General features: G+C 43.9%; 1 protein-coding gene across 2 annotated transcripts in view; it reads right to left on the bottom strand.

Moving 5' to 3' along the window:
- Positions 1-27,928, bottom strand: part of LOC105487037 (adhesion G protein-coupled receptor E1) — a 51,558-nt gene that overhangs the window by 18,316 nt on the left and 5,314 nt on the right. For both annotated transcript variants that reach the window (XM_071085946.1, XM_071085947.1), the window contains exons 3-11: positions 22,097-22,240; positions 21,127-21,279; positions 17,096-17,236; positions 16,864-17,010; positions 14,825-14,913; positions 13,105-13,188; positions 6,716-6,893; positions 4,129-4,248; positions 697-896 (exon numbers count right to left, since the gene is read on the bottom strand). In XM_071085946.1, coding sequence (XP_070942047.1) covers positions 697-896; positions 4,129-4,248; positions 6,716-6,893; positions 13,105-13,188; positions 14,825-14,913; positions 16,864-17,010; positions 17,096-17,236; positions 21,127-21,279; positions 22,097-22,240 — 1,256 coding nt within the window. The remainder of the gene's footprint in view (positions 1-696; positions 897-4,128; positions 4,249-6,715; positions 6,894-13,104; positions 13,189-14,824; positions 14,914-16,863; positions 17,011-17,095; positions 17,237-21,126; positions 21,280-22,096; positions 22,241-27,928) is intronic.

Genomic DNA, 27,928 nt, shown 5'->3' with positions numbered 1-27,928 from the left:
ACACTTGGACACAGGAAGGGGAACATCACACACTGGGTCCTGTTGTGGGGTGGGGGGAGGTGTGAGGGAAAGCATTAGGAGATATACCTAATGTAAATGATGAGTTAATGGGTGCAGTACACCAACATGGCACATATATACATATGTAACAAACCTGCATGTTGTGCACATGTACCCTAAAACTTAAAGTATAATAATAATAATAATAAAAGAAGCAACAACCACATAGCAGGATCCAGGATCCAATCAGATCAAGCCCTGGCATCACCCCATGGCAGCATCCAATCAGATCACGCCTTCCTGCATCACTTCATTGTAAGATGCAATCAGAACGCAGCTCATTACCCACTGACTATAAAACCTGCCCCAGCCCCCGCAGCTTGGGTAGACAGATTTGAGCCAGACTCCTGTGTCCTTTCTTGGCAGTCTTGCAATAAACTTCTCTCTCTACAAAAACCCGGTGCTTCCGTGTTTGACTTTCTGTTGCACATGGGCAAATGGACCTAGTTCTGTTTGGTAACAGTGGGAGACCTCATTCCTCTAGCGGTGGCTTCTGTTAATTGACTTGAATTGCTAGAAATTGTGGAAGCTTACCGACCACAATAGCTTCCTATAAAAAACGAGAGTTAAGGAAATCGAGAGACGAGGAGTTCCCAAGAGGTAGACAGGAATCTCAGCAGAGACCTCTTCACAAACCTGAATGTTCTCCAGAGTGTAGATGACTGGATCTGAGAAGCCATCTTTCTTCTCCCCAGTCATGATGCCCCCAACGACTCGAGAATTCATCTTCAGCTTGATCTTGGAGGTGGTCAGGGGAGCCTGGTGGTCTTGGAAGAAGCGTTCGTTTAAAACAGACTCCACGCCCACAAAGGAGACAAAAGCCACACCAGTGGTCCCTGCAGGTTTCCCCAAATGAAAAAAAGAGGGAATCGTTTGCTCAATAGTTATTATAGAAGATCGAACACACACACACACACACACACACACACACACACACGAGAGAGAGAGAGAGAGATGCACCTCACTGTGCTGCTCCGAGATTAAAATAACCAGCGGGCTTCTAGGTTTAAAAAATAAAACTCCGGCCAGGCACGGTGGCTGACACCTATAATCCAAGCACTTTGGGAGGCCGAGGCGGGTGGATCACAAAGTCAGGAGATCCAGACCATCCTGGCCAACACAGTGAAACTCCGTCTCTACTAAAATACAAAAAATTAGCCAGGCGTAGTGATGCGTGCTTGTAGCTCCAGCTACTTGGGAGGCTGAGGCAGGGGAATCTCTTGAACCAGTGAGCCAAGATCGCACCACTGCACTCCAGCCTGGTGACAGAGCAAGACTCCGTCTCAAAACAAAACAAAAACTTCCACAGCTGGGCAGAGTGGGTTACACCTGTAATCCCAGCACTTTGGTAGGCCAAGGCAAGTGGATCACTTGAGGTCAGGAGTTCAAGACCAGCCTGGCCAACAGGGTGAAACCCTGTCTCTACTAAAAACAAAACAAAACAAACAAACAAAAAAACTAGATGGGCGTGGTGGCGGGCGCCTGTAGTCCCAGCTACTCAGGTGGCTGAGGCACGAGAATCACTTGAATCCAGGAGGTGGAGGTTGCAATGAGCTAAACATGCCATTGCACTCCAGCCTGGACAACAGAGAAAGACTCCATCTCAAAAAAAAAGAAAAAGAAAAAGAAGAAGGAGAAGAAGAAGAAGGAGGAGGAGGAGAAAGAAGAAGAAGAAGAAGAGGAAGAAGAAGAAGAAGAAGAGGAGGAGGAGGAGGAGGGAGAAAGTGCTCAATTTATGACGTCTGGGGGGGACATCCAAGGGGTCCCTTCATTAGCTTGGCAGTGACAGATGAAGCCTGGGGGATGGTACTGTCTGGTTGGGACAGGAAGCTGTGGACAGCAAGCCACCCAGGTGCCGAGGCAAGAGATCGAGGGCACGAGCTGTTCCAGTATAATAAAATATATAAAATAAGAAGTCATACTAGATATAGATAATAGATATGATTATGTATAACTATCATTAATCATTAGTCTGTAGCAATGACTCTTTACTCCAATATTATAATAATCCATGATCTACAATTGTAACTTAGGAAAAACCAAGCTACACAGAGATAGGGGCTGAGGGGACATAGTGAGAAGTGACCAGAAGACCAGAGTGTGAGCCTTCTGTTATGCCCAGGCAGGGCCACCAGAGGGCTCCTTGGTCTAGCAGTAACACCAGCATCTGGGAAGATGCCCGTTGCCAAGCGGACCGTGGTCTAGCGGTAGCGTCAGTGTCAAGGAAAAACACCTGCTACTTAGCAGACAGGGAAGACAGGGAAAGGGAGTCTCCCTTTCCCCGGAGGAGTTCAGAGAAGACTCTACTCCTCCACCTCTTATGAAGGGCCTGACTGATGTTATCCGGAGGCCCGACCGTCTCCCTGTGATGCTGTGCTTCAGTGGTCATGCTCCTAGTCCACCTTCATGTTCCATGCTGTACGCCTGGTTCTGCCTTCTAGATAACAGTAGCAAATTAGTGAAAGTACTAAAAGTCTCTGATATGCAGAAATAATGGCGTAAGCTGTGTCTCTCTCTCTCTCCTCTCTTTCTCTCTGCCTCGGCTGCCAGGCAGGGTAGGGTCCCCTGTCCAGTGGACACGTGACCCATGTGACCTTACCTATCATTGGAGATGGCTCACACTCCTTACCCTGCCCCTTTGTCTTGTGTCCAATAAATATCAGCTCAGCCTGGCATTCGGGGCCACTACCGGTCTCCACGTCTTGGTGGTAGTGGTCCCCCAGGCCCAGCTGTGTTTTCTTTTATCTCTTTGTCCTGTGTCTTTATTCCTACAATCTCTCATCTCCACACACAGGGAGAAAAACCCACCAACCCTGTGGGGCTGGACCCTACAGGAAGCGGCATAGGACATATCCCTGTCTCTCTCTTTCTAACTCGGCCTCCCAAGGTGTTGGGATTACAGGTGTGAGCCGCCACGCCCAGTGACCTTCAATTCTTTTCCCTCTCTCCCCCACGTTCCTGGTGCTCCAGCCCACTCTACTTTTAGTTCCATGATCATACCAAGCTTTTTTTCAACACAGAGCCATAGCTTGCACTTCCTGTAACACACTCTCTTCTACTTTCTTTACGTATTCCACAGGACTTCGCTTAAATATCTCTTCCATTTTTCACACTGTGCTTTTACATGAAAGTATTAACCACAGTGTTAATCATATGCATAGATCAGATCAGGGGCTGGAAAACTGTGGCCTATGGGCCAATCTGGCTGTCACCTACTTTTTTAAATAAAGTTTTATTGAAACATGCGCAGGCACATTCATATACATATTGTCTATGAATGCTTTTACACTATAATGGTAGTTAAGTCGTTGTGATAGAGGTTGTATTAATTGCAATGCTTAAAATAGTTACTAACGAACCCTCTACAGAAAAAGTTTGCCATCCCTGACATAGATTAGCAGTGTCCAACAGAAATATAGTATGAACCACATATGTAATTTTAAATTTTCTAGTACACATTTTTTTAAATTAAAAAAAGATAAAATTAATTTTAATAATATATTAACTCAGTATAAGCCAAATATTATCATTTCAACATATAAATGATATTTTAAAATGTAAAAATATATTTTAAATATTGCATATTTTAAAATTTTAAATATTACATATTTTTAAAATTTAAATATTTTAAAATTTTAAATATTACATATTTAAAAAATTTAAATATTTTAAAAATTTAAATATTTTTTATTTTTATATTATTTTAAATACAAAAAAATGACTAGTGAGATGTTTTAATCCTTCTTTTTGGGCACCAAGCCTTTGAAATACAATGTTTATTTTAGGTTTACAGTAGTTCTCAACCTGGCTTAATCAAATTTCAACTGCTCAACAGCTGAATGTGACCAGTTCATATCATACAGGCCAGTAAAGGTCTCAATACTCCATTATTACAAGGTCATTTAATGTTTGACTTCCCTAGCAGATGGAAAACTCTGAGAGCATAGGCCATTTCTGCCCTCATTGGTTCTCAACCATCTGGCACTGGTCTTGGCACCTTGAAAGGGATCAATAAATGCATATTAATGGAATACACCATAACCTGCATTCTCAGGAGAGGAACTGTACCTGTGGATTCAGATTCCTCAATTGTGGAACACCGGATCTTCATCTTATCCCCCTTGGCTGCCAAGCTCAAGTTCACATTCTCTTCACTGCATTCTTTGTTGATAACTTTGCTCTCAATGTCTAAAAAGAAAAAGGGAGAGTTCCTATGAGGTCGCCCAGAAAGTCAGTCCTGAATTTGGTTTCTGTCCAAAAAAAAGTACACATCCATCGTGGCGAGCAGAGAAAAAGAATAGAAAGTTCAATTCATGATAGGAAAGATCTTGAGTCCCATAATGAATGATAGGAGAACCATAGCACCAAACAAATGAGTAACCCAGGTGGAGCCTTAGAAGCCAGCTCTCATATTCTAGGGGATGCATCAGGGAAAGATGGGGTCAAAGTCAACAGTGATGGAAGGCAACAGTCATGATCCTCTCTCTACTCTAAGTTTTTTGTTTTGTTTTTGTTTTTTAGTTTTGTTGATGTTTTTATTTTGGAGACAGAGTCTCGCTCTGTTGCCCGGGCTAGAGTGCAGTGGCGCGATCTTGTTTCACTGCAAGCTCCGCCTCCCGGGTTCACGCCATTCTCCTGCCTCAGCCTCCCAAGTAGCTGGGATTACAGGCGCCCGCCACCATGCCCAGCTAATTTTTTGTAGTTTTAGTAGAGACGGGGTTTCACCGTGTTAGCCAGGATGGTCTCAATCTCCTGACCTCATAATATGCCCGCCTCGGCCTCCCAAAGTGCTGGGATTACAGGTGTGAGCCACTGCTCCCGGCTTCATGTGTTTTCTAAAACCAAAACAAATAGTAAGGGATTGGGGCAAGCCTAGCATGGTACACAAGAGCTCAGGTTCTGCAGTCAGATGGTGGTAACTGGGAGGTCCAGCTCTGTGGAGCACTAGCTGCCTAAATTTGAGTATTGACTTAAGCTCTCTATGCCTCCTATTTCTCATCTGTATCATGGCAACACATTGCAGGACCTAACCCACTGGCTCTTCCTGAAAATAAACTAGATAATGGAACCAGAAGAATCCTTGTAAAATATAAGCCAGATAATACCATACCTGTTCCCAAATTTTCCAATGTCTTTTCATCTCACTTCAAATAAAATCTTGGCTGGGTACAGTGGTTCAGGCCTGTAATCCTAGTACTTTGGGAGGCCAAGCAGGAGGATCACTTGAGCTCAGGAGTTCAAGACCAGCATGGGCAACATAGCAAGACCTCATTTCTACCAAAAATTTTTAAAACTAGACAAACATGGTGGTGCACGCCTATAGTTCCCAGCTACTCAGGGGGCTGAGGCAGGAGGATCGCTTGAGCCTGGGAGTGTGAAACTATAGTGAGCTATGATTGCACCACTGCACTCCAGCCTAGGTGACAGAGTGGGATCCTGTCTCAAAAAAAAAAAAAAAAAAGAAAGAAAAAAAAGAAAAACCTCAAGTCCCTACGTTTATCTACATTTCTATCTCCCTTCCTTTCTCCTACTGCTATCGCCATCTTCAATGCCACTTCAGCCACACTGGGCACCTCATGGTTCCTTGAATTCTCCAGGTATTCCTGCACTTGCTCTTTCTCCAGATATTTACATGACTCTCTTCCCTGACATCAGTGAGACTTACCCTGATCTCACTATATAAAGTAGCAACTCTCCCTCTAATACCAACCCTCTCTAACCTCCCTAGCCTGCTGTATTTTTTCTCAGTAGCACTACCTCTATTTGGTATACCAGATGTCTGTTTGTTTATTGTCTGACTCAACTCACTAAAATATAAGATTCATGAGGCTAATTTTGTTCACTACTGGTTGGAGTCCACCAAATACTTTATTTCCACCTCTTGGCCTTCTGGGCATCCATTAGGTTGGAACTTCCTAGGTTTATGTGAATGATACTGGAACTACTACCAGGAGTAGGGTGCTAATGCAAAAGATCTACAGCAGCCACTATTCCCAAGTAGTCATCTATCAAGTATGTATGAGTCAGGAAAGGATCAGTCTTGCAGCAGTAACAAACAACCCTAAGTCTTAGTGGATTAAAAAAACCAAGCGTTTATATCTCATTAATGCTTTGTATCTATTGTAAATTGACTTGAGGCCATGTTCCATATTATCTTTATTCTGGCACCCAGGCAGATGGAGCAACTGTGACCTGAGGCACTGCTAATCGTATGGGCAGAGGGAAAGAAAGTTCTGGAAAGTCTCATACTGGCAACTACTCTATTCCCCAATTTATTGGCCTGAACTAGTCCCCAAATCCCACCTAACCACACGGTAGCCAGGAAGTACAATTCTACCGTGGGCCCAGCAGGGCAAACAGGAAGTACTTGAGCACAGCCTATGACTGTCATACCTTAGCCCAGCACATAGCAGCTAATCTGCAAATATTTGTAGAATAAATTAATGATATGGTCTTAGCATAGTGCCTGGCCTTTGCCAAGTGCTCAGTGAATGGAAAATGTTGTTAATATGATTAGACTTACTTTGCTGTGAATTCAAGGTATTTAAACAGTTGGAGAAAGAATGGGTAGGAAACCCAGGGAAAATCCCATTGCCAAAGTCAACTCTCAAAATCATCACCTAGATGTAACCTTGCCACGAAGGGCATCTCCTACCTAAGTAATCCGTCCGAACAGTCTGAGTGACATTTGCTGAGGGTTTCAAAAAAGCTGCCAGTGTCAAGCTTTCCACGCTCTCCAGGAAGACTGTGGCCAGGGAGGACGTCTCTTCCTTGGTGAATTTGGTCCACGTGGATATTTGTTTAAGCACAGGGACAAAGCTCTCAGTTGTATTCTGCAAGGAAAGACGTGTTTGTTCATTCTCTCTCTCTCTCTCTCTCTCTCTCTCTCTCTCTGTCTCGTCTCTCTCTCTCATTAATGAAATAACAGCTGTCCTTTTTCTCATTAAGAATAGGCTGGGAGTCAATCCAAGGGAGAATTAAAAGGGGCATCCACTCGGGCTCCTTTTTCTGATTCAAGAAGCCCCATTAGAAATACAAACTGAGGCCGGGCGTGGTGGCCACGCCTGTTATCCCAGCACTTTGGGAGGATGAGACGGGCGGATCACGAGGTCAGGAGATCGAGACCATCCTGGTTAACACAGTGAAACCCCGTCTCTACTAAAATTACAAAGCCATTAGCCAGGCACGGTGGCGGGCGCCTGTAGTCCCAGCTACTTGGGAGGCTGAGGCAGAAGAATGGCGTGAACCCGGGAGGCAGGCTTGCAGTGAGCAGAGATCATGCCATTGCACTCCAGCCTGGGTACCACAGCGAGACTCCGTCTCAAAAAAAAAAAAAAAAGAAAGAAATACAAATTGAGGCCAAGTGCAGCGGCTCACACCTGTAAGCCCAGCACTTTGGGAGGCTGAGGTGGGTGGATCATGAGGTCAGCAGTTAGAGACCAGCCTGGCGAACACAGTGAAACCCTGTCTCTACTAAAAATACAAAAAAATTTAGCCGGGTGTGGTGGCACGTGCCTGTAATCCCAGCTACTCAGGAGGCTGAGGCAGGAGAATAGCTTGAACCCAGGAGGCAGAGGTTGCAGTGAGCTGAGGTCGCACCACTGCACTCCAGCCTGGGCGACAGTGCGAGAGGCCATCTCAAAAACGAAAAAAAGAAATACAAATTCAAGTCCAAGAATTCAAGACCAGTCTGGACAATATAACAAGATCCCATCTATACAAGCAAATTAAAAATGAGCAGGCACGGTGGTGCATGACTCTAGTCCCAGCGACTCAGGAGGCTGAAGTGGGAGGATCACTTGAGCCCTGGAGTTCAAGGCTGCAGTGAGCTGTGATCACTCCACTGTACTCCAGCGTGGGTGACAGAGTGAGATCTTGTCAAAAGCAAGCAAGCAAGAAAGAAAAATTGATGTGACCTTTATGCAATGTAGTAAGTTAGTACCTATAACCATGTAAATTGCATATACCCTTTGACTCAGCAATTCCCCTTCCAGGAATTAATCTTTCCAGAAATACTTAAAAGTTGTGCAAGGATCTTGTCCAGTGGTGTTCATTTCTGGATAGTTTGTGGAACGCCTCAATGCCCTACAGGTTGGGTCAATAAATGAAAATGAAATCAAATAATGAGATAGCCATATAGCTGTTAAAATGAATACCGCAGTACACCTACAGGCACCAACAAGCAAAAAGGTCTCTGAGCCATTGTTAACTAAAGCAAATTACAGAGTATCATGTATATAGTATCGCATTTGGTTTAGAAACAATTGGTTTAATTTTAAATTATATATTATGGTATTTATGTTCTGGTATATAGAAATAAAAATAGCAGGCCGGGCGCGGTGGCTCACGCCTGTAATCCCAGCACTTTGGGAGGCCGAGGCGGGCGGATCACAAGGTCAGGAGATCGAGACCATCCTGGCTAACACTGTGAAACCCCGTCTCTACTAAAAATGCAAAAAATTAGCCGGGCAAGGCGGCGGGCGCCTGTAGTCCCAGCTACTCGGGAGGCTGAGGCAGGAGAATGGCGTGAACCCGGGAGGCGGAGCTTGCAGTGAGCCGAGATCGCGCCACTGCACTCCAGCCTGGGCGACTAAGCGAGACTCTGTCTCAAAAAAAAAAAAAAAAAAAAAAAAAAAAAAAAAAAAAAAAAAAGAAATAAAAGTAGCACACACTTTTTATGAGCCAGGTATTGCTCTAAATGTCTTTTATATATTAACTTGTTTAATTTGTAGAAGATATCTAGGAAGTAGAGGCTATTTATGATTATTTTGATGTGTGAAAGGAGAAACAAGGACTCGTATCTAGCAGGTGGAAGAACTACGATTTGAACCTTGACAGTCTGGCAGCAGAAGCTGAATCATTAATCACTGTCCTAAACCTCTCAAATAAGTGCTCAATAAAATGACTCCAATGTGTGTGCGTGTGTGTGTGCGCTTATGTATGTGAGTGTGTGTATCTGTATGTGTTGGGCTGTGTACATGTGTGCGCATGTGTGTGTATGTCTGTGTATGTCTATGTATGCCTATCTGTGTATGTGTGTTTGTGTATATGTATGTATACGTGTGTGTATATGTGTGTTCGTGAATGTGTGTACATTTGTATATGCCTGTATGTATATATGTGTGTATGTGTGTGAGGAACGTGGATATGTGTGTGTATGTATGTGTATGTGTGTATCTGTGTGTAGATGTCTGTATGTCTGTATGTGTGTATGGGTATATGCATATATGTGTATATACCTGTGTGTATGTGTGTAAATGTGTGTGGGGGGGTGTGTGTGTGCATGTGTGTATGTATGTGTTATATGTATGTGCATATATATGTGTGTGTATTGTGTACTTATGTGTGTGCATGTGTGTATGTATGTGTTATATGTATGTGCATATATATGTGTGTATGCATGTACTTATGTGTGTGCATGTGTGTGCATGTGGGGGAGATGTATATGTGTGTATATGTGTATGTGTGTATTTGTGTGTATGTATCCAGTGTACATGTATGTGTGTGTGCATGTGAGTATATGTGTGTGTTTATTTGTATGTGTATGTATGTATATGTGTGTATGTGTGTACCTGCTCACAAGGTAAAAAGGGGAAGATACTTTTCTACCTCTTAACACTGGATATGTCTGAGGAAGAGGATTAAGGTAAGAAAAACAATAACAACAATAGTAATAGTAATATTCATGTGATTACCCTTATTATTGATGATCATCAATAAATGGATTATCACATATGACTCTGACCCAAGCAAAAAAAAACCCCAAAACTAAAAGGAATTCAGAACCTAATAAATGCAAGAAAATGTATTAAATGAATTAAATCCAGTCGGATGGTAGAGGAAATTAAACTGAAATTTGAGCAGCAACACAAATTTCTATCTATCCAAATTAGATGATAAAAGGAAAAAAAGGATTTCCATAAACACGGGGTAAGCAGGACAGTTGCGAGATATGTGTCCAAGAGAAACAGGATGCCCTGAGTTCTGTATTCCCCGAAAGGTATGGGTGTGGGATTCCCCTCCCCATTGACATAGCAGAAATATCTCAACTAGCACCATCTCCAGGAAACATATTACTCAATTCTACAGCTGACGAAATCTCTTCAAATCCTGCCCCTCTGATTTGTCATGTCTATTCTTCCTAGCTAGGAAAGTTATGTTATATCCTCAGGAAAGTTAGAAAATTTTAGGCCAACTAAAACTCCTTAGTAGGATTTGTGTTAAATTTAGAAGTTTTTGACATCTTTAGCATAATCTAGAAACATCTGTCATTTAAATAGTTGGGGCTGGGTGTGGTGGCTCATGCCTGTAATCTCAGCACTTTGGGAGGCCGAGGTGGGTGGATCACCTGAGGTCAGGAGTTTGAGACCAGCCTGGCCAACATGACGAAACCCCTTCTTTACTAAAAATACAAAATATTAGCCGGGTGTGGTGGTGGGTGCCTGTAGGCTGAGCTACCTGGGAGGCTGAGGCAGAAGAATGGCGTGAATCCAGGGGGCGGAGCTTGCCGTGAGCCAAGATGGCGCCACTGCACTCCAGCCTGGGCAACAAAGCGAAACTCTTTCCCCCCTCAAAAAAAAGAGTTGGAACAGTCTGACACATTAGAGAAGCTAACCAATTAACCACATGATTTTTATTGCAAAAAGCAATTAGACTTGTTATTTTATATGAACAATTTAAGATAACATGGCTGTCTATAAACCATATTTAATGTCTAAAAGAATCTGAATTACTACATTTACAGATTTGATCAATTGGATTTATGAGTCGCTGAGGACCCAGGTGACTTTGCGTGTTAGATTTGTAAATCCTCTTCACTAGGTACTTGAAATTTGCGTGGAGCGGGGAGGGGGGATTTGGAATATTTATAAACATAGTATAAAACATTTGAGGAAATTAAACTGTTTGTAAATAGGGTTAACCATTTATTAAAATTTAATCTGAAAACCCTAGGAATGAATGTGTACTTTATGAATAAATGTATTAATTTAAAATTAATAAAGTTACAAGTAAAAAGTTATTCTTATTTTCATACAGAAATAACCAGATTTATAAAGAAAATGACAATGTCAATGAGTTCAACTTAAAGCTGGAGAAAAACTAGGTTTTGGCCAGACGTGGTGGCTCACACCTGTAATCCTAGCATTTTGGGAGGCTGAGGTGGGTGGATCACCTGGGGTCGGGAGTTTGAAGCCAACCTGACCAACATGGAGAAACCCCCTCTCTACTAAAAATAGAAAATTAGCTGGATGTGGTGGTGCATGCCTACAATCCCAGCTACCTGGGAGGCTGAGAGAGGAGAATCACTTGAACCTGGGAGGTGGAGGTTTTGGTGAGCCGAGATTGCACCATTGCACTCCAGCCTGGGCAACAAGAGTGAAACTCCACCTCAAAAAGAAAGAAAGAAAGAAAAACTTAATATCAACAACTGTAATAACCTAACAACTCCTAGGTATTTATGCTGGAGAAATTAAAATTTATGCTTATACACACACACACACACACACACACAAACTATATCTGGATGTTTGTTTATAGCAGCTCTATTGATAAAATGGAATATTACTCGGTAATGAAAAAGGAATGAAGCACTGATCCATGCTACAACGTGGATGAACCTCGAGGACATCACGCTCAGTGAGAGAAGTCAGACACAAAAGGACAAATCCTGTGTGATCTCACTCCTAGGAGGTTTCTAGAGTCACCAGATTCACAAAGACAGAAAGTAGGATGGTGGGTGCCAGGAGCTGGGGATTGGGATGCGAAGTGAGTGTTTCAGGGAGACAGAGTGGGATATTTTGTGTTTTTTTTTTTGTTTTTGTTGTTTTTGGTTTTTTTTTTTGTTTTGAGATGAAGTCTTACTCTGTTGCCCAGGCTGGAGTGCAGTGGCTCCATCTCAGCTCACTGCAACCTCCGCTTCCCAGGTTCAAGTGATTCCCCTGCCTCAGCTTCCCGAGTAGCTGGGACAACAGGCACGTGCCACCATGCCCAGATAATTTTTTGTATTTTAGTAGAAACGGTGTTTCACCATGTTGGCCAGGATGGTCTCGATCTCCTGACCTCTTCCTGACCTCATGATCTGCCTGCCTCGGCCTCCCAAAGTGCTGGGATTACAGGCTGAGCCACTGTGCCCTGCCAGGGACAGCGTTTTTTGGGAAAGATGAGAAAGTTCTCGAGATGGATAGTGGGGATGGTTATACAGCAATGAGAATGTGCTGAATCTCATTCACAGTAAAGAGGAAGGAAAAGAAAGGAGGAAGAAAGAGGAGGAGGAGGAAATGGCACTGTTTATACACACACTATCCAGGCATCTCAAATGCATTATGCTGAGTCAAAGAAGCCAGTCTCAAAAGACCACATACTATGTGGTTTCATTTATATAACAATCTTTAAAAGACAAAACTCTAGTGACAGAGACTAGATCAGGGATTTGTAGAGGTTAGTGGTGGAGGGAGTATCTGACTATAAAGGAGAAGCCCAAGGGAATGTTTAGAGATAATTAAACTGTTCTGCATCTTAATTATAGTGGTAGTTCCACAAATCTATTCAGGTTAGAAAACTCATCGAACTATACAAGTAAAAAGGTAATTTTACTATATGCTAATTTTTCAAATCTTACAGCTATAAAAAATCAAATATTAATTCACAATCCATTAATTTTAAAGAGATCTTTCTTTCCTTTATTTATTTTTTTTGATGGAGTCTCACTCTGTTGCCAAGGCTGGAGTGCAGTTGTGCTATCTCGGCTCACCACAACCTCCGCCTCCCGGGTTCAAGCAATTCTCCTGCTTCGGCCTCCTGAGTAGCTGGTACTATGGGCACCCGCCACCATACCCGGCTAATTTTTGTATTTGTAGTAGAGACAGGGTTTCATCATGTTGGCTAGGCTGGTCTCGAACTCCTGACCTCAAGTGATTCACATGCCTCAACCTCCCAAAGTGCTGGGATTATGGGTGTGAGCCACCACACCCGGCCATAAAGACACCCAAAGTGTGCCCAGGATGTTTGAAACTCAAAACACAATTTAAAAGACCCAATTGTTACCTTCAGAGAAACTACAGTTGTTTTATTTTCACACACATTGTCCAGAACACTGAAGATGTTATTCATTTGTGCACAAAAGGAGACCTGTGACCCAGAAAAAAAAAAAAAAAGAGCATTTATGAGCATGAATTGATTAATCCACCAAGCATGTAATCTATAAATTAGCCCATAAAGCCCATCATATGAGGTAACCCTGAATTCCTGAGTCTGTAGAATTCTCAGGGAAATAAAAACTCATTGTGTGATCAGAATTAGAATCATATCACCTTTTCCTCCCATGAATAAAAAAAGCAAACATAAACAAATAGCGAAACTACTTAGTGATATTAAAAGAAGAGAAAATGTATGAACTAACAGTGGTCCATATGGAATATTATTCAGCCACAAAAAGGAATGGAGTTCTCTGATACGTACTACAGCATGAATAAACCTTGAAAATATCATGCTAAGTGAAAGAAGCCAGACACAAAGGAGAAAATATCGCATGATTCCATTTCTATAAAATGTCAAGAATAGACAAATCCACGGAGACAGAAAGCTGATTAGTGTTTGCCATGGGCTAGTGGGAGGGGAAAATGGGGAGTGACTGCTTAATGATAAAAATATTCCAGAACTTGGCTGAGCATGGTGGCTCACACCTGTAATCCCAGCACTTTGGGAGGCTGAGGTGGGCAGATCACCTGAGGTCAGGAGTTTGAGACCAGCCCTGGCCAACATGGTGAAACCCCATCTCTACTAAAAACACAAAAATTAGCCAGGCATGGTGGTGGGTGCCTGTAGTCCCAGCTATTCAGGAGGCTGAGGCAGGAAGAATTGTTTGAACCCGGGAGGTGGAGGTTGCAGTGAGCCAAGATCACCCCACTGCACTCCAGCCTGGGCAACAGAGCAAGACTCCATCTCAAAAAAAAAAAAAAAATTCTAGAACTAGATTGAGGTGATGATTGCATAACATTGTGAATGGTCTAAGTGCCACTGAATTGCACACTTCAAAATAGTTAAAGTGGTGAATTTTATGTTATGTGTACCTCACCACAATTTAAAAAGAAAAACAGTGGTCCAAAGCTAATTTACAAGCTCATATTTAGAATAGTGACATCAATGTCTAAAGAGGCCATGGAGTCTTTACTCATTGCAATGACTTCATTAGACAATCAGGATGTCCAAATTCCTTTTGGCCTGGCTGGCTGTGTAACAGCCCCACACCAACATCCCTCAGTTGCAGCATCAACACCTTCACCGACAGGAAGACTACAATATATTCTCCCATTCTTTTATTAAGAGAATCCTCAAGTTTTCGATAGGCAAATATCCTCTCTTCCCAGCTTCCCTTGCAGCTAGATGTGACCACGTGACTAATTTCTACCCAATCAGGTGCAAGCAGAAGTAGTGCTGGGTCATATGCTTAAAGAGAAGGATCGTGCTTTTCACTTCCTCTTTTCCCCTTCCCACAGGCTGGAATGCAGATGTGAGGGCAGGAGCTGGAGCAGCCATCTTGGACCACAAAGTGAGCGGCTTGTTGTGTTGATGCTGGCAGAGCATAATGGAGCCATCGTACGAACTCTGCACAGCTTACACTCAGCCAGTTACAGAGGAGAAAAATAAACTGCTGTCTGGTTTTGGCCACTATTACTTTTGCCTTTGTTAGAACTGCAAAAACAACATTCTACCTGAATGGCTTCTAAGAAAACCTCAGAAACTAGGAACCTTAAGAAATACTTGCATATTCAGGTTTCACTGTGGTTCTCTCTTGGCATTGCTGGACCTGCTCATTATCGGGTATCACATCTTCCTTACATTTGAAGGGAACCCCTAGGAAGAAAACAACAGTAACCAAAAAAATTTCAACCTCAGCAAAATATGATGAAAATTCACGTCTGATTTCATGTCCTCCCCTCCCTGGCTTAAAATCCATCTACTACCCTAATACACAACGGGGAAAATGAACAAACCACAGCTACACACTACAACATGAAGGATGTGTCTACTACGACACATAATTTTCTACTTTGCTCTATTTCACTCAATATCATGCCTCTTAGAGGCAATCATGCATATGACTATGGATGTATGTTTTTTATATGTGTGACTTCTCACTCCATATTATGTCCCTGCACAACTTGTACTCTAAAAGGCATGATAATGAGTGAAACAGAGCAAATTAGAGAAGTCATACATATAAAAGACATACATCTATAGTCATATGTAGTATGATATCATTTTTACAAAGCTCCAAAACAAGCAATACTAGGCAGATATTGTTTAGGGGTACGTACCAGGGAAAATATTTTTTTAAGTAGGGAAATAATAAACACAAAATTCCAAGTGGTTTTCTGAGGAGGATACAAGGAGATAGAGTGGAGAAGAAACGCATAGGAGATTCAGTGGCATTGGTGATACTATCTTTATTATATTGGGAAATACATCAGCTATATTCATTTACTTGTTATACTTCATTGCCTCCAATAAGGTACACATATTTTTAATGTAAATAATCCATAATTTAACAGTTTTAAACCTTTCATGGTTCCCCATTATTCTTGGGGGGGGAAAAGGACTCTGAAATTCTTTTTTAAAAGAAAGGTTGGCAGGGCATGGTGGCTCACACCTGTAATCCCAGCACTTTGAGAGGCCGAGGTGGGCAGATCACGAGGTCAGGAGTTCAAGAACAGCTTGGCCAACATGGTGAAACCCCGTCTCTACTAAAAATACAAAAATTAGCTGTGCGTGGTGGGGGCACCTGTAATCCTAGCTACTCAGCAGGCCGAGGCAGAAGAATCGTTTGAACCCGGAGATGGAGGTTGCAGTGAGCTGAGATAGCACCACTGCACTCCAGCCTGGGCGACAGAGTGAGACTCCGTCAAAAAAAATAATAATAAATAAAAGATAGGGTCTTACTCTGTCACCCAGGCTTGAGTGCTGTGGCATGAGCATAGCTCACTGCAGCCTCGATCTCCTAGGCTCAAGTGATATTCCCACCTCAGTCTCCTGAGTAGCTAGGACTACAAGCCCATGCTACTATATCTGGCTAATTTTTTATCATTATTTTTTGTAGAGACAGAGTCTTGCAATGTTGCCCAGGCTGGTCTTGAATTCCTGGCCTCAAGTGATCCTCTCACCTTTGCCTGCCAAAGTGCTGTTTATAGGCATGTCACTGCATCCAGCCCTTTCAAAATTCTTCACAAGCCACCAAGAACCTGCAGAATCTGACCTCTGTCCACTTCATCAGATATGTCTAATGCCACTTCCCCTTGTCCTCCTTTGGTGTGAGCCTCAGGACCTTTGCATCTGCTATAACCCAGAACAGCATGATCTCCATTCTTCCTCTAGAGAAGTCCTTCTCCTCCTTCAGGTTTCTGCTTAACTGTTTGCTTGGAGCATAATCAATATCCTATTAGTCACTTCAAAGCACACTATGTTTCTTTGTTGTTTTATTCATAGTTATAATTAAATAATTGTGTGTGTGTGTTTTCTGGCTCCTTCCCTACACTATAAGCTACAAGAGGACAAGAATCATGCCTATCATATTTAGGACCAAATCTTCAGCGCCTACTGCAGGGGCCTGTTTAACTAACTAATTAATTAATTAATAGGTACTCCAAAAATCATTTATTGAAAGAGGAAATGGATGAAGAAGAAAAGAAACAGAATATGCGGATGAGGCAACAGTAAGAGGAAGATGCTGAGGTTGGGTAGAATGAGAATTTTCCAGTCAAAGCCAGAAACAGATTCCATTGCCAACACATACGAAGAGACGATTACTTTGGCAGCTGAAGTTGCCGTCTTTCTGGGAGCTTTCTGGATCGGGACGAAAGCCTGCAATGCAGCCACAGCTGTAGGAGCCCAGAGCATTGGTGCAGATAGAATTTGGACCACATGTTGATGGATCTTGGCGGCACTCATCAATATCTGCAAAGAACTGGAGAATATCAAGAAACCCAGAAGAACAAAGAGAAATGTCTTTTCTGGATTGTCCATCAAACCCTCTGCTCACCTCTACATTCCACTTTTTGGTCTGTGAAATTCAACTGTCCATTGCTTGGTGCAAAGCCAGGGTGGCAGGTGCAAAAGTAGCTCCCAGGAGTGTTGGTGCATGTTGAATTGATGGAACAAATTTCAGTGCATTCATCAATGTCTGTGGGGTATAGAATGGGTGTGGAGTCAAGTTGGTCAGTGATCCAACAAAATCATACTTCCCTTTGCAAAATACGGAGTCATGTTTCACTAGAAAATGGCACCCCAGCCAGGGACTACATTTCCCAGAACCCTCTGCGTCTAGGTGAGGTCATGTGACTACTGTTCACTCGTGGAATATGAGAGCCACAATATATGTCATTTCAGGGACAAGGTGGTCAAGAAGTGAGTGTAACTTCTCTCCTCCCTCTTTCACCTCAACTGGCTAAAACCAGGAACTCCAAAGCTCTAAGGAATGCAGGAACCAAAAGATGGAGAGAGATTGAATTCCTTTATCACCACGTGGAGAAAAGCTGCCCACTGGCCAGGTATATCCATATTGAATTGTTATGAGAGTGATAACTTTCTATTATGTTAAGCTAGTAATGAGGTAGGAAACAGGACTCAACTCCAGAGGAGGGACTCGGACACTGGAGGAAATTGAGGACTAGCTAAAACAAGGACAGAGTGGAAGCAGCTTTCCATAAGGCATGCTCGCCAGTGTGCCAGGTCAGTTTACCATTGACATGGCAACATTGGGGAGTTACTTCCCCTTTCTATGGTAATGACCTGATGACCCAAAAGTTACTACCCCTTCCCTAGAAATGTTTGCAGAAACCACCTGTTAATCTGCATATGATTAAAAGTCGGTATAAGAATGACTGCAAAACTGCCCTGAGCTGCTGCTCTCTGCTATGAGGTAGTCCTGCTCTGCAGGAGCTGCAACACTTACAAAACTGTAACACTGCCTCTTCAATGAAGCTGTTTTCTTCTACCTCTGGCTTGCCCTTAAATTCTTTCCTGGGCAAAGCCAAGAACCCTTGTGAGGTAAACCCCACTTTGGGGCTCACCTGCCCTGAATCAAAAATTAGCCAGGCACGGTGGCACATGCCTGTAATCCCAGCTACTCAAGAGGCTGAGGCAGGAGAATTGCTTGAACCTGGGAGGCAGAGGTTGCAGTGAGCTGAGATGATGCCACTGCACTCCAGCCTGGGCGACAGAGCGAGACTCCGCCTCAAAAAAAACAAAACAAAACAAAAAAAGAAATGAATCCTCCCAGATGAGCCCCAGACATGTGAGACCCGTTCCCTCCTCCTTGTAATAGTATAACAATCCAGTTGAGGACTGCATTCCCAGCTTCTCTTGCAGCTAGGTGTGGCTACATGGTGAAAATCTGGCTAAGGAGAATGAATAGAAGTGATGTGTGCACCATCTGGTCATGACCTTGAAAAGAAACAGCATACTCTACACTTCTTCTCCCTTTTCACCTGGGCTGGAAGATGGACAGAGTAGGGTGATGCATTCCCAACCATGGGGATGAGGCTCATACCTAAGTTTGGAGAGGCAATAAGACAAAAGTCCAGCCAAGATCAGCTGACTGCAGACACAAGAACAAGACCAGTTGAGACCAAAAGATCTGGCTAGAATAGACCATTTAAAATGTCTGCTCATGGAATCAAGAGCTAAATATGTGGTGGTCATTTTTAGACAGTAATTTTTAGGATGATTTGTTACCCAGTGATAGCTCACTGCTACAAATGGAGTAGCAAAGGCAGAGATGACTTCAAACATCTTTTAAACTAAGCCAGGGGGATATAATGAGGGCTTGATCACTCCTTGCCTTTCTCAATGGAGTCATCATCCCTGTAAATGAATGTGGAGAATAACAATGCACCAGACACAGGAAGATGGAGCCCTTGTCTCTTGGTGAGGAAATTCTGGCTGCAGTATAGAGGATGGATTGGAGGGAGTAAGACTGAAAAAGGTGAGACTAGAGAGGAGGCTGCTGCAGTGATGATCAAGCCTGAACCAAGGATGGAAAAGAGTGAAGGAATTCAACACATATTTATTTATATATTTATTTTTGAGACAAAGTCTTGCTCTGTCACCCAGGCTGGAATGCAGTGATGCAAGCACAGTGCACTGCAGCCTCAACCTCCCAGTTTCAAGTGATCCTCCCACCTTAGCCTCTTGAGTAGCTGGGACTACAGGCACATGCCACCACACCCGGCTAATTTTCTAAAATTTTTGGAGAAACAGGGTCTCACTATGTTGCCCAGGCTGGTCTCAAACTCTTGGTCTTAAGCGATTCTCCCATCTCAGCCTCCCTAAGAGCTGGTATTACAGGTGTGAGCCACCACACCCAGTCTCAAAACATATTTAGCAGGTAGATTCCCCAAGGTGTGATGACCGCTTTAATGTGAAGGGAGAGAAAAGATTAAAGACAACTGTCTTTTGCTTTTTGAGATGGAGTCTCGCTCTATTGCCCAGGCTGGAGTGCAGTGGCACGATCTCGGCTCACTGCAAGTTCTGCCTCCTTGGTTCATGCCATTCTTCTGCCTCAGCCTCCTGAGTAGCTGCGATTACATGCACGTACCACCATGCCCAGCTAATTTTTTTGTATTTTTAGTAGAGATGGGGTTTCACTGTGTTAGCCAGGATGGTGTCAATCTCCTGACCTCATGATCAGCCCACCTTGGCCTCCCAAACTGCTGAGATTACAGGTGGGAGCCACCGTACCCGGCTGATTAAAGATAACTTTCAAGTGTTAATTCAAATAGCTTTTAGGGGAAAGTTCTGAAGTTTGGACTGTAGAATCTCCCCAGAATAGGTTTTGTGTGTTTTGTTGTTGTTGTTTTTTAAACAGAGTCTTTCTCTGTTGCCCAGGCTGCAGTGTAATGACATGATCTCAGCTCACTGCAACCTCCGCCTCCCAGGTTCAAGCAATTCTCCTGCCTCACCCTCCTGAGTAGCTGGGATTACAGGTGCCTGCCACCATGCCTGGCTAATTTTTTGTATTTTTAGTAGAGACAAGGTTTCACTATGTTTGCCAGGCTAGTCTTGAACTTCAAGTTCAAGTGATCCGTCTACCTTGGCCTCCCAAAGTGCTGGTATCACAGATGTGAGCCACTACGCCCAGCCCAAAATAGGTTTTTCCACCTCAGCACTATTGGCAGTTAGGGCCAGATTATTCTTGGTTGTGAGGGCCTTCCTGTACATTACAGGATGTTTAGCAGCATCTCTGACCTCTTCCCATCAGATGCCTGTAGCATACACAGCACCTCTCCCCACCATCACCAGTTGTGACAATCAAAAATATGTCCAGATCTTGCCATTGCCCCCTGGGGGAAATATCAATCTGGAGACAATGCACCCCATCATATTCTGATACCATTATCTGACTTATAGTAGGTCCTCGACAGGAGTTCAAATCCCAGCTTTCCACTTAACATTTGCATATAGTTCACAGATCCTATAAAGCATTTACACAATTGAGATCACAAAGCAACTAGCTAGCAACACTGTGATAGGAGCAAAACCCTCAAATATCAATATTAACCTTGAACAGAAATGGCCTAATGCTCCACTTAAAAGATATAGATTGTTAAACAAGATACAAAAAAAAAAAAAAAAAAGACCTAACCATGTGCTGCCTACAAGAGACCTACCTAACATGTAAAGACACCCACAGGCCCAAAGTAAAGGGATAGAGAAAAAGATATAGGCAACTATATGTTTTTACCTCTCTGAGCCCCAATTTTCTCATCCCTACATGAGAAAAATGCCTTTCTCATAGGGTCTTCCAGTGAGATGACCCTTAATTAATTAAGTAGGTAAATAATAAACAGATGGAGTTTCTAGAGATGAATCCAACTTGACAGTTGCAATTGTAGCTTCCCATGGAGTTGACACAGTCAGAATGCTCAGGGCACACCCTGCCGGTGAGGCACTCATTAATATCTGAGAAGCAGTGGAAGAGGGTGAGCAGATAAGAAATTGGGTGCCTAAGTTTAGAAATACATGAAATCATCCCCCACCCAAGACCCATCCCTGGGAGTCTGAGAGCATTACCAGTACAGGAGAAATTGCCTGGCTTTCCTGGTTTCCAGTTATTTCCAGTGGGAGAAGAGAAACCATGTAAACAGCTGCACTCGTACCTCCCCGACAGGTTTTTGCAGACTGAATTAGGACCGCAGGGCTGGCTTTCAGAACATTCATCAACATCTAGACAGAGAGTTAGAGTTACAAATTTGCTTATACTACACGGAAGACTGTATTTTGAAAAAAAAAATGTTAAAACAATATCTCCCATTCCATATGCACATCATTCAATGTGACTTTGGTACTTTTTCCATCAAGCAATGAAATGTATGTCCTCATCTGGAATCTGAGCATGCTTGTGACTATGGTGGAAGTGACACTAGGTCATAAAAATATGATGTCCTTCCACCTGTTCTCTTGGGATGCTTATCCTTGGAATCCAGCCACCATATTGTGAAGAAACTCAACCATCCATGAAATTTTACAGTGACCAGGAATTTATTTACACGATCAGAGAGAGGAAGGGTGGGGAAGAAGAAAGAAAGAAAGGAAGGAAGGAAGGAAGGAAGGAAGGAAGGAAGGAAGGAAGGGAGGAAGGAAGGAAGGGAGGGAGGGAGGGAGGGAGGGAGGGAGGGAGGGAGGGAGGGAGGGAAGGAGGGAGGGAGGGAGGAAAGAAGGGAGGGAGGGAGGGAGGGAGGAAGGAAGAAAGGAAGGAAGGAAGGAAGGAAAGAAGGAAGGAAGGAAGGAAGGAAAGAAGGAAGGAAATAAGTAAGTCACATTTGCTAGCAACACTAGCTAGTAATGCTGTGACAGGAACAAAACCGTCACATATCAATATTAACCTTGAACAGAAATGGCCTAATGCTCCACTTAAAAGGTATAGATTATTAAACCAGATTTTTTAAAAGGGGGGTGGGGGAGTACCTACATTCAATACCCAGCCCGCTTTTGCTTGATTTTACTACCAAATGCTGGAGGGTTTGAGGGGATATGAACTCACCTTTGCATTCCACTCCTGGATCCTTGAAGTGATTTTGTCCATTGCTGGACAGGAATCCTTGTTTGCAAGCACAATAGTAACTGTCCACAGTGCTGGTGCAGGTGGCATGAGATGGGCACATGGTACTGTCTCTACATTTATTATCTAGGTGGTGTATAAAGAAAAGTTTAGACAAGATTAGAGCATTAGAGTGAGGCTGCAAGGGAGCCCAGCATACAAGGGTGGAGGTGGCTGTTATGGGTTGGACTGTGTTCCTCCCAGAAGATACGTTAAAGTCCTAAACTCTGGTACCTGTGAATTTCATCTTATTTAGAAACTGCGTCTTTGTAGATGTAATTAAGACATAAGTTAAGATGAAGTAGTGCTGGAGTAGGGTGGGCCAGACGCAGCTAGCTGTGGCCACCTGGCGAAAATCTGGCTGAGGAGAATGAATAGAAGTGATGTGTTCACTGTCTGATCATGACCTTGAAAAGAAAGAGCATACGCTACACTTCCTTTCACTTTTCACCTGGGCTGGAAGATGGACAGAGTAGGGTGATCCATTCCCAACCATGGGGGGGTGAGGCTCACATCTAAGGTTGGAGAGGCAACAAGGCAAAAGGCACCTGGGAGACGGGATGACCTCCTAGGCAAGGTTGTTCCACGACCCTGTTCCATCTTCAAGTTGGAGATTTATGAGATGGATAAAAATAAACATCTGCATTGTTTCATTCGTAGTTACTTTGTTTCTATGAAAGCAATCAACACTCTATACTAGCCAGTCCAGTCTTGGGACAAGTGATTTCACGTCTCTGTACCTCAGTTTGCCTGTTTAACCACCACATTTAATGAGCCTCCAAGCCCTGTTGATCCCCGCTCCCAAATAACATTTGACAATTACCCACCATCACCCCACCATCTGCCTGATCCAGATCTTCCTCTAAATTCAACATTTCTACATACCCCCATTGTCCTCTGCAGTCTTCTACTTCACACCATGGTCATCTCTGAATGCACATTCGACCTCCCACCTCCACCCCTTGCCTATAATGCTCTTTGTTCTCCTTAGAAATAAAACTCAAATCACTCAACATGAACTGCAAAGCCCCCAGTGACCAGACCCAACCACATCATTCAGCCTCATCATGTCAGTTTCTCTTTGCGCTCCATTTCTAGCCTTCCTACCACAGGGCCTTTGCACATGCTGTTCCTGCTGCCTCTGCTTTGCCAGGCCAGTTTCCACTCATTTCTCAGATCTTGCTTTAATGTCACTTCCTCCAAGAAGCCTTCCCTGACTCCTCCATAGCTCCCTGAGCTCTTCTTTTATGGAATTCATCAAAACTGTGACTGCTTGATTGTTTCAGTGATTCCCTCCTTCATGGCCACCTTCACCACCACACTGTGAGCTTCAAAAGGACAAGATCACAGGTGGGGTCAGGCTCCTAGGTGCTAGGAAAGAGGCTCACTTGATGCTGTCATTCTTGTGGTGGGCATGCGAGAGATGGAATCAACCTAAGTGTCCATCAGTGGATGAATGGGTGAGGAAGATGTGGTATACATACTCAATGGAATAGCATTCAGCCATAAGAAATAATGAAATCGGGCGGGCACGGTGGCTCACACAGGCAATCCCAGCACATGGGGAGGCCGAGGTGGGTGGATCACTTGCGGTCGGGAGTTCGAGACCAGCCTGACCAACATGAAAAAGCCCCGTCTCTACTAAAAATACAAAAAATTAGCCAGGTGTGGTGGCGCATGCCTGTAATCCCAGCTACTCGGGAGGCTGAAGCAGGAGAATCACTTAAATCACGGAGGTGGAGGTTGCAGTGAGCCAAGATCACGCCATTGCACTCCGGCCTGAGCAATAAGAGCAAAACTCCATCAAAATAGGAAAGGAAAGGAAAGGAAAGGAAGGGAAGGGAGGGGAGGGGAGGGGAGGGGAGGGGAGGGGAGGGGAGGGGAGGGGAGGGGAGGGGAGGGGAGGGGAGGGGAGGGGAGGGGAGGGGAGGGGAGGGGAGGGGAGGGGAGGGGAGGGGAGGGGAGGGGAGGGGAGGGGAGGGGAGGGGAGGGGAGGGGAGGGGAGGGGAGGGGAGGGGAGGGGAGGGGAGGGGAGGGGAGGGGAGGGGAGGGGAAGGGAGGGGAAGGGAAGGGAAGGGAAGGGAAGGGAAGGGAAGGGAAGGGAAGGGAAGGGAAGGAAGGGAAGGGAAGGGAAGGGAAGGGAAGGGAAGGGAAGGGAAGGGAAGGGAAGGGAAGGGAAGGGAAGGGAAGGGAAGGGAAGGGAAGGGAAGGGAAGGGAAGGGAAGGGAAGGGAAGGGAAGGGAAGGGAAGGGAAGGGAAGGGAAGGGAAGGGAAGGGAAGGGAAGGGAAGGGAAGGGAAGGGAAGGGAAGGGAAGGGAAGGGAAGGGAAGGGAAGGGAAGGGAAGGGAAGGGAAGGGAAGGGAAGGGAAGGGAAGGGAAGGGAAGGGAAGGGAAGGGAAGGGAAGGGAAGGGAAGGGAAGGGAAGGGAAGGGAAGGGAAGGGAAGGGAAGGGAAGGGAAGGGAAGGGAAGGGAAGGGAAAAGGGGAAAGGAAAGGGAAAGGAAAAAGGAAAGGAAAGGGAAAAGAAAAGAAAAGAAATAATGAAATTCTATCATTTGCAGAAACATAGATGGAACTGGAAGACTGGAGGACATTATGTTAAGTGAAATAAGCCATGCACAGAAAGATAAATATTGCATGTTCTCATTCCTATGTGGGAGCTAAAAATAATCATCATCATTATCTCACGGAGGTAGAGAGTAGAATGATAATTACCAGAGGCTGGGAAGGATAGTGGGGAAGCGGGATAATGAGGGATTAACCAGTCGGTACAAAAACCACAGTTAGACGGAAGGAATAAGATCCAGTGCTCAGTGGCACAATAGGGCAACTACATATGAGTCAGGACATGTGATATTTGCCTTTCTGTGCCTGGCTCATTTCACTTAACAACCTCCAGTTTCATCCACGTTGCTCCAAATTGTGGAATGTCATTCTTTTTATGGCCAAATAGCAATCCGTTGTGTATGCAGACCACATTGTGTTCATCCATTCATCTGTTGATGGACACTGAGGTGGATTCCACATCTTGATCTTGACTATTATGAATAGTAGACTTGGGCTTTGTATCAAAGAAAGATGGGAGTCATGGGAGGATTTAGAGCAGAGTAGGGACACAGCATAAGGTTTTAACATAAGCCTTCTGGCAACTGGTTGGAAGATGAACTATAGAAGATCACAAACAAACTGACCAAGGATGGGGTGGCTGCACTTGTCCAGTTGAACAATGTCTGTGGATACAACCCGGAAGGGAGTAATGGAGGGAATGCAATTCAGAATTTTCTTTTTAAAGCAACACTAACAAAATTTGCCAATGGATTGGACGTGAGGGGTGAAAAGAGAGGAACCAACGATAATGCCAACATCAATTGGTAGTATGGAAAAACTAAAACGTATCATAAAAATAGAAGGAAGGGATTATCATGACTGTGACATTATTCGCCCTGTTTATGTTATACACTCAGTTTTGAGATCTAAGTTCTTTGCTCCTATAATGTGCCTTGTTTATTTCCCTTCCCTGCATGAGACCTCAGATGGTATCTCTCTTCTCATTTCCAGCTTCCTCTTTCATCTGCAGAGGCAACATTTCTCTATGCAGACTTCCGGTATTTTATCACTTGTGGTCCCTTCATTTTGTGAGTTTTCCATCATCCTCTTCCTCTAGCCCTCTCCCTCACAACTGAAACCCACCCAAGTCCAGAATAACAACCCAGTCTTGCGGGACTACGTACCTGTTCACCTCCCCATCTCATCTCCTGCCCTCTGCCATCAGTCACACTCACCTTCGCTCGGTCCTCCAACTTCTTTCCAACCTCAGGACCTTTGCACCCACTGTTCTGGCCATCAGTCACGCCGTATCCCACCCTGCCCTTTTGCCTGGGTAACATCAATTCATCCATCCTTTAAGTCCACTGGAACATCACTTCCTTGAAAAAATTTTCCTAACCATCTCAATAAAGCCCTTTTTAAAAAATCCTACAAAGGGACCAGGCACAGTGGCTCATGCCTGTAATCCCAGCACTTTGGAAGGTTGAGGTGGGCAGATCACCTAAGGTCAGGAGTTCAAGACCAGCCTGACCAACATGGTGAAAGCCCATCTCTACTAAAAATACAAAAATTAGCCAGGCGTGGTGGCAGGTGCCTATAATCCCAGCTACTCAGGAGGCTGAGGCAAGGGAATCGCTTGAACCCAGGAGGTGGAGGTTGCAGTGAGCCAAAATTGTGCCACTGTACTCCCGCCTGGGGAACAAGAGTGAGACTCCATCTCAAAAAAAAAAAAAAAAAAAACCTACGAGGGACAGCTCATGTCTTTAAAAAAAATAGAACATAAATAATTTTCAGAAAAAAGTAAGTTGGGATTGTATCCATCTGTTCTTACGCTGCTAATAAAGACCTATCCAAGACTGGGTAATTTATAAAGGAAAGGAGTTTACTTGATTGACAGTTCAGCTTGGCGGGGGAGGCCTCACAATCATGGTGGAAGGTGAAGGAAGAGCAAAGGCATGTCTTACATGGCAGCAGGCAAGAGCGTGTGCAGGGGAACTACCCTTTATCAAACCATCAGATCTCATGAGACTTATTCACGAGATGCTATCACAAGAACAGCATGGGAAAACCTGCCCCCATGATTCAATTAGCTCCCACTGGGTCTCTTCCCTGACACATGGGGATTCTGGGAGCTACAATTCAAGATGAGATTTAGGTGGGGACACAGCCAAACCATACCAGGATAAATTTAAAGTTTATCATAATGCAGGAAAATAATAGCTCTTTTATCAAATGCAAGCATGGGAGGAAAAAGAAACAAACAGACAAAACAGGGTAAAGAAAGGTTTTTTAAACCAGCACATTTTTTTTCTGTAGTGTTGTTTACCATACTTTAGATGTGTTCTCTGTTACTATGCAGATTAAATAAAGCATCAAAAAAAGTGGGTTTGTCAGAATCCTGCCTCTGTTTAAATTCAGTCTTCATTACTAACTTCCAAAGGATGATTTAATTTTTAAAGACCCCAAAGACAAAGAGGAGGAGGAGGAAAAGGAGGAGGGAAAGGAAGGAGAGGAGGAGGGGGAGGAAGAGGAGGAAGAAAGGGAGGAAAAAGAAGAGGACATTGAGAAATTGCAAAAATGTGGAACCAACCCAAATGCCCATCAATCAACAAGTGGATAAAGAAACTGTAGGCCGGACATGGTGGCTTACACCTGTAATCCCAGCACCTTGGGAGGCCGAGGCGGGCAGATCTCTTGAGGTCAGGAGTTTGAGACCAGCCTGGCCAAGATGGTGAAACCCCCATCTCTACTAAAAATGCAAAAATTAGCCAGGTGTGGTGGCACATGCCTGTAATCCCAACTACCTGGGAGGCCAAGGCAGGAGAATCACTTGAACCCAGGAAGCGGAGGTTTCAGTGAGCTGAAATCGTGGCATTGCACTTCAGCCTGGGTGACGAAGTGAGACTCCATCAAAAAAAAAAAAAAAAAGGAAACTGTGATATATACACACACACACACACACACACACACACACACACACATACATACATACATGCATGACAGAACACTACTCAGCCATAAAAAAGAATGAATTAATGGCATTTGCAACAACCTGGATGAGACTGAAGACCATTATTCTAAGTGAAATAACTCAGGAATGGAAAACCAAACCCTATATGGTCTCACTCATAAATGGGAGCTAAACTATGAGGATGCAAAGACATAAGAATGACACAATAGATTCAAGCAATCCAAGGCTTAGGCCTCCCACAGCGCTGGGTTTACAGGC

The sequence above is a fragment of the Macaca nemestrina genome, chromosome 20, assembly GCF_043159975.1.
Source record: "Macaca nemestrina isolate mMacNem1 chromosome 20, mMacNem.hap1, whole genome shotgun sequence".
NCBI lineage: Eukaryota > Metazoa > Chordata > Mammalia > Primates > Cercopithecidae > Macaca > Macaca nemestrina.
This window is presented reverse-complemented; position numbering and strand designations above follow the sequence as displayed.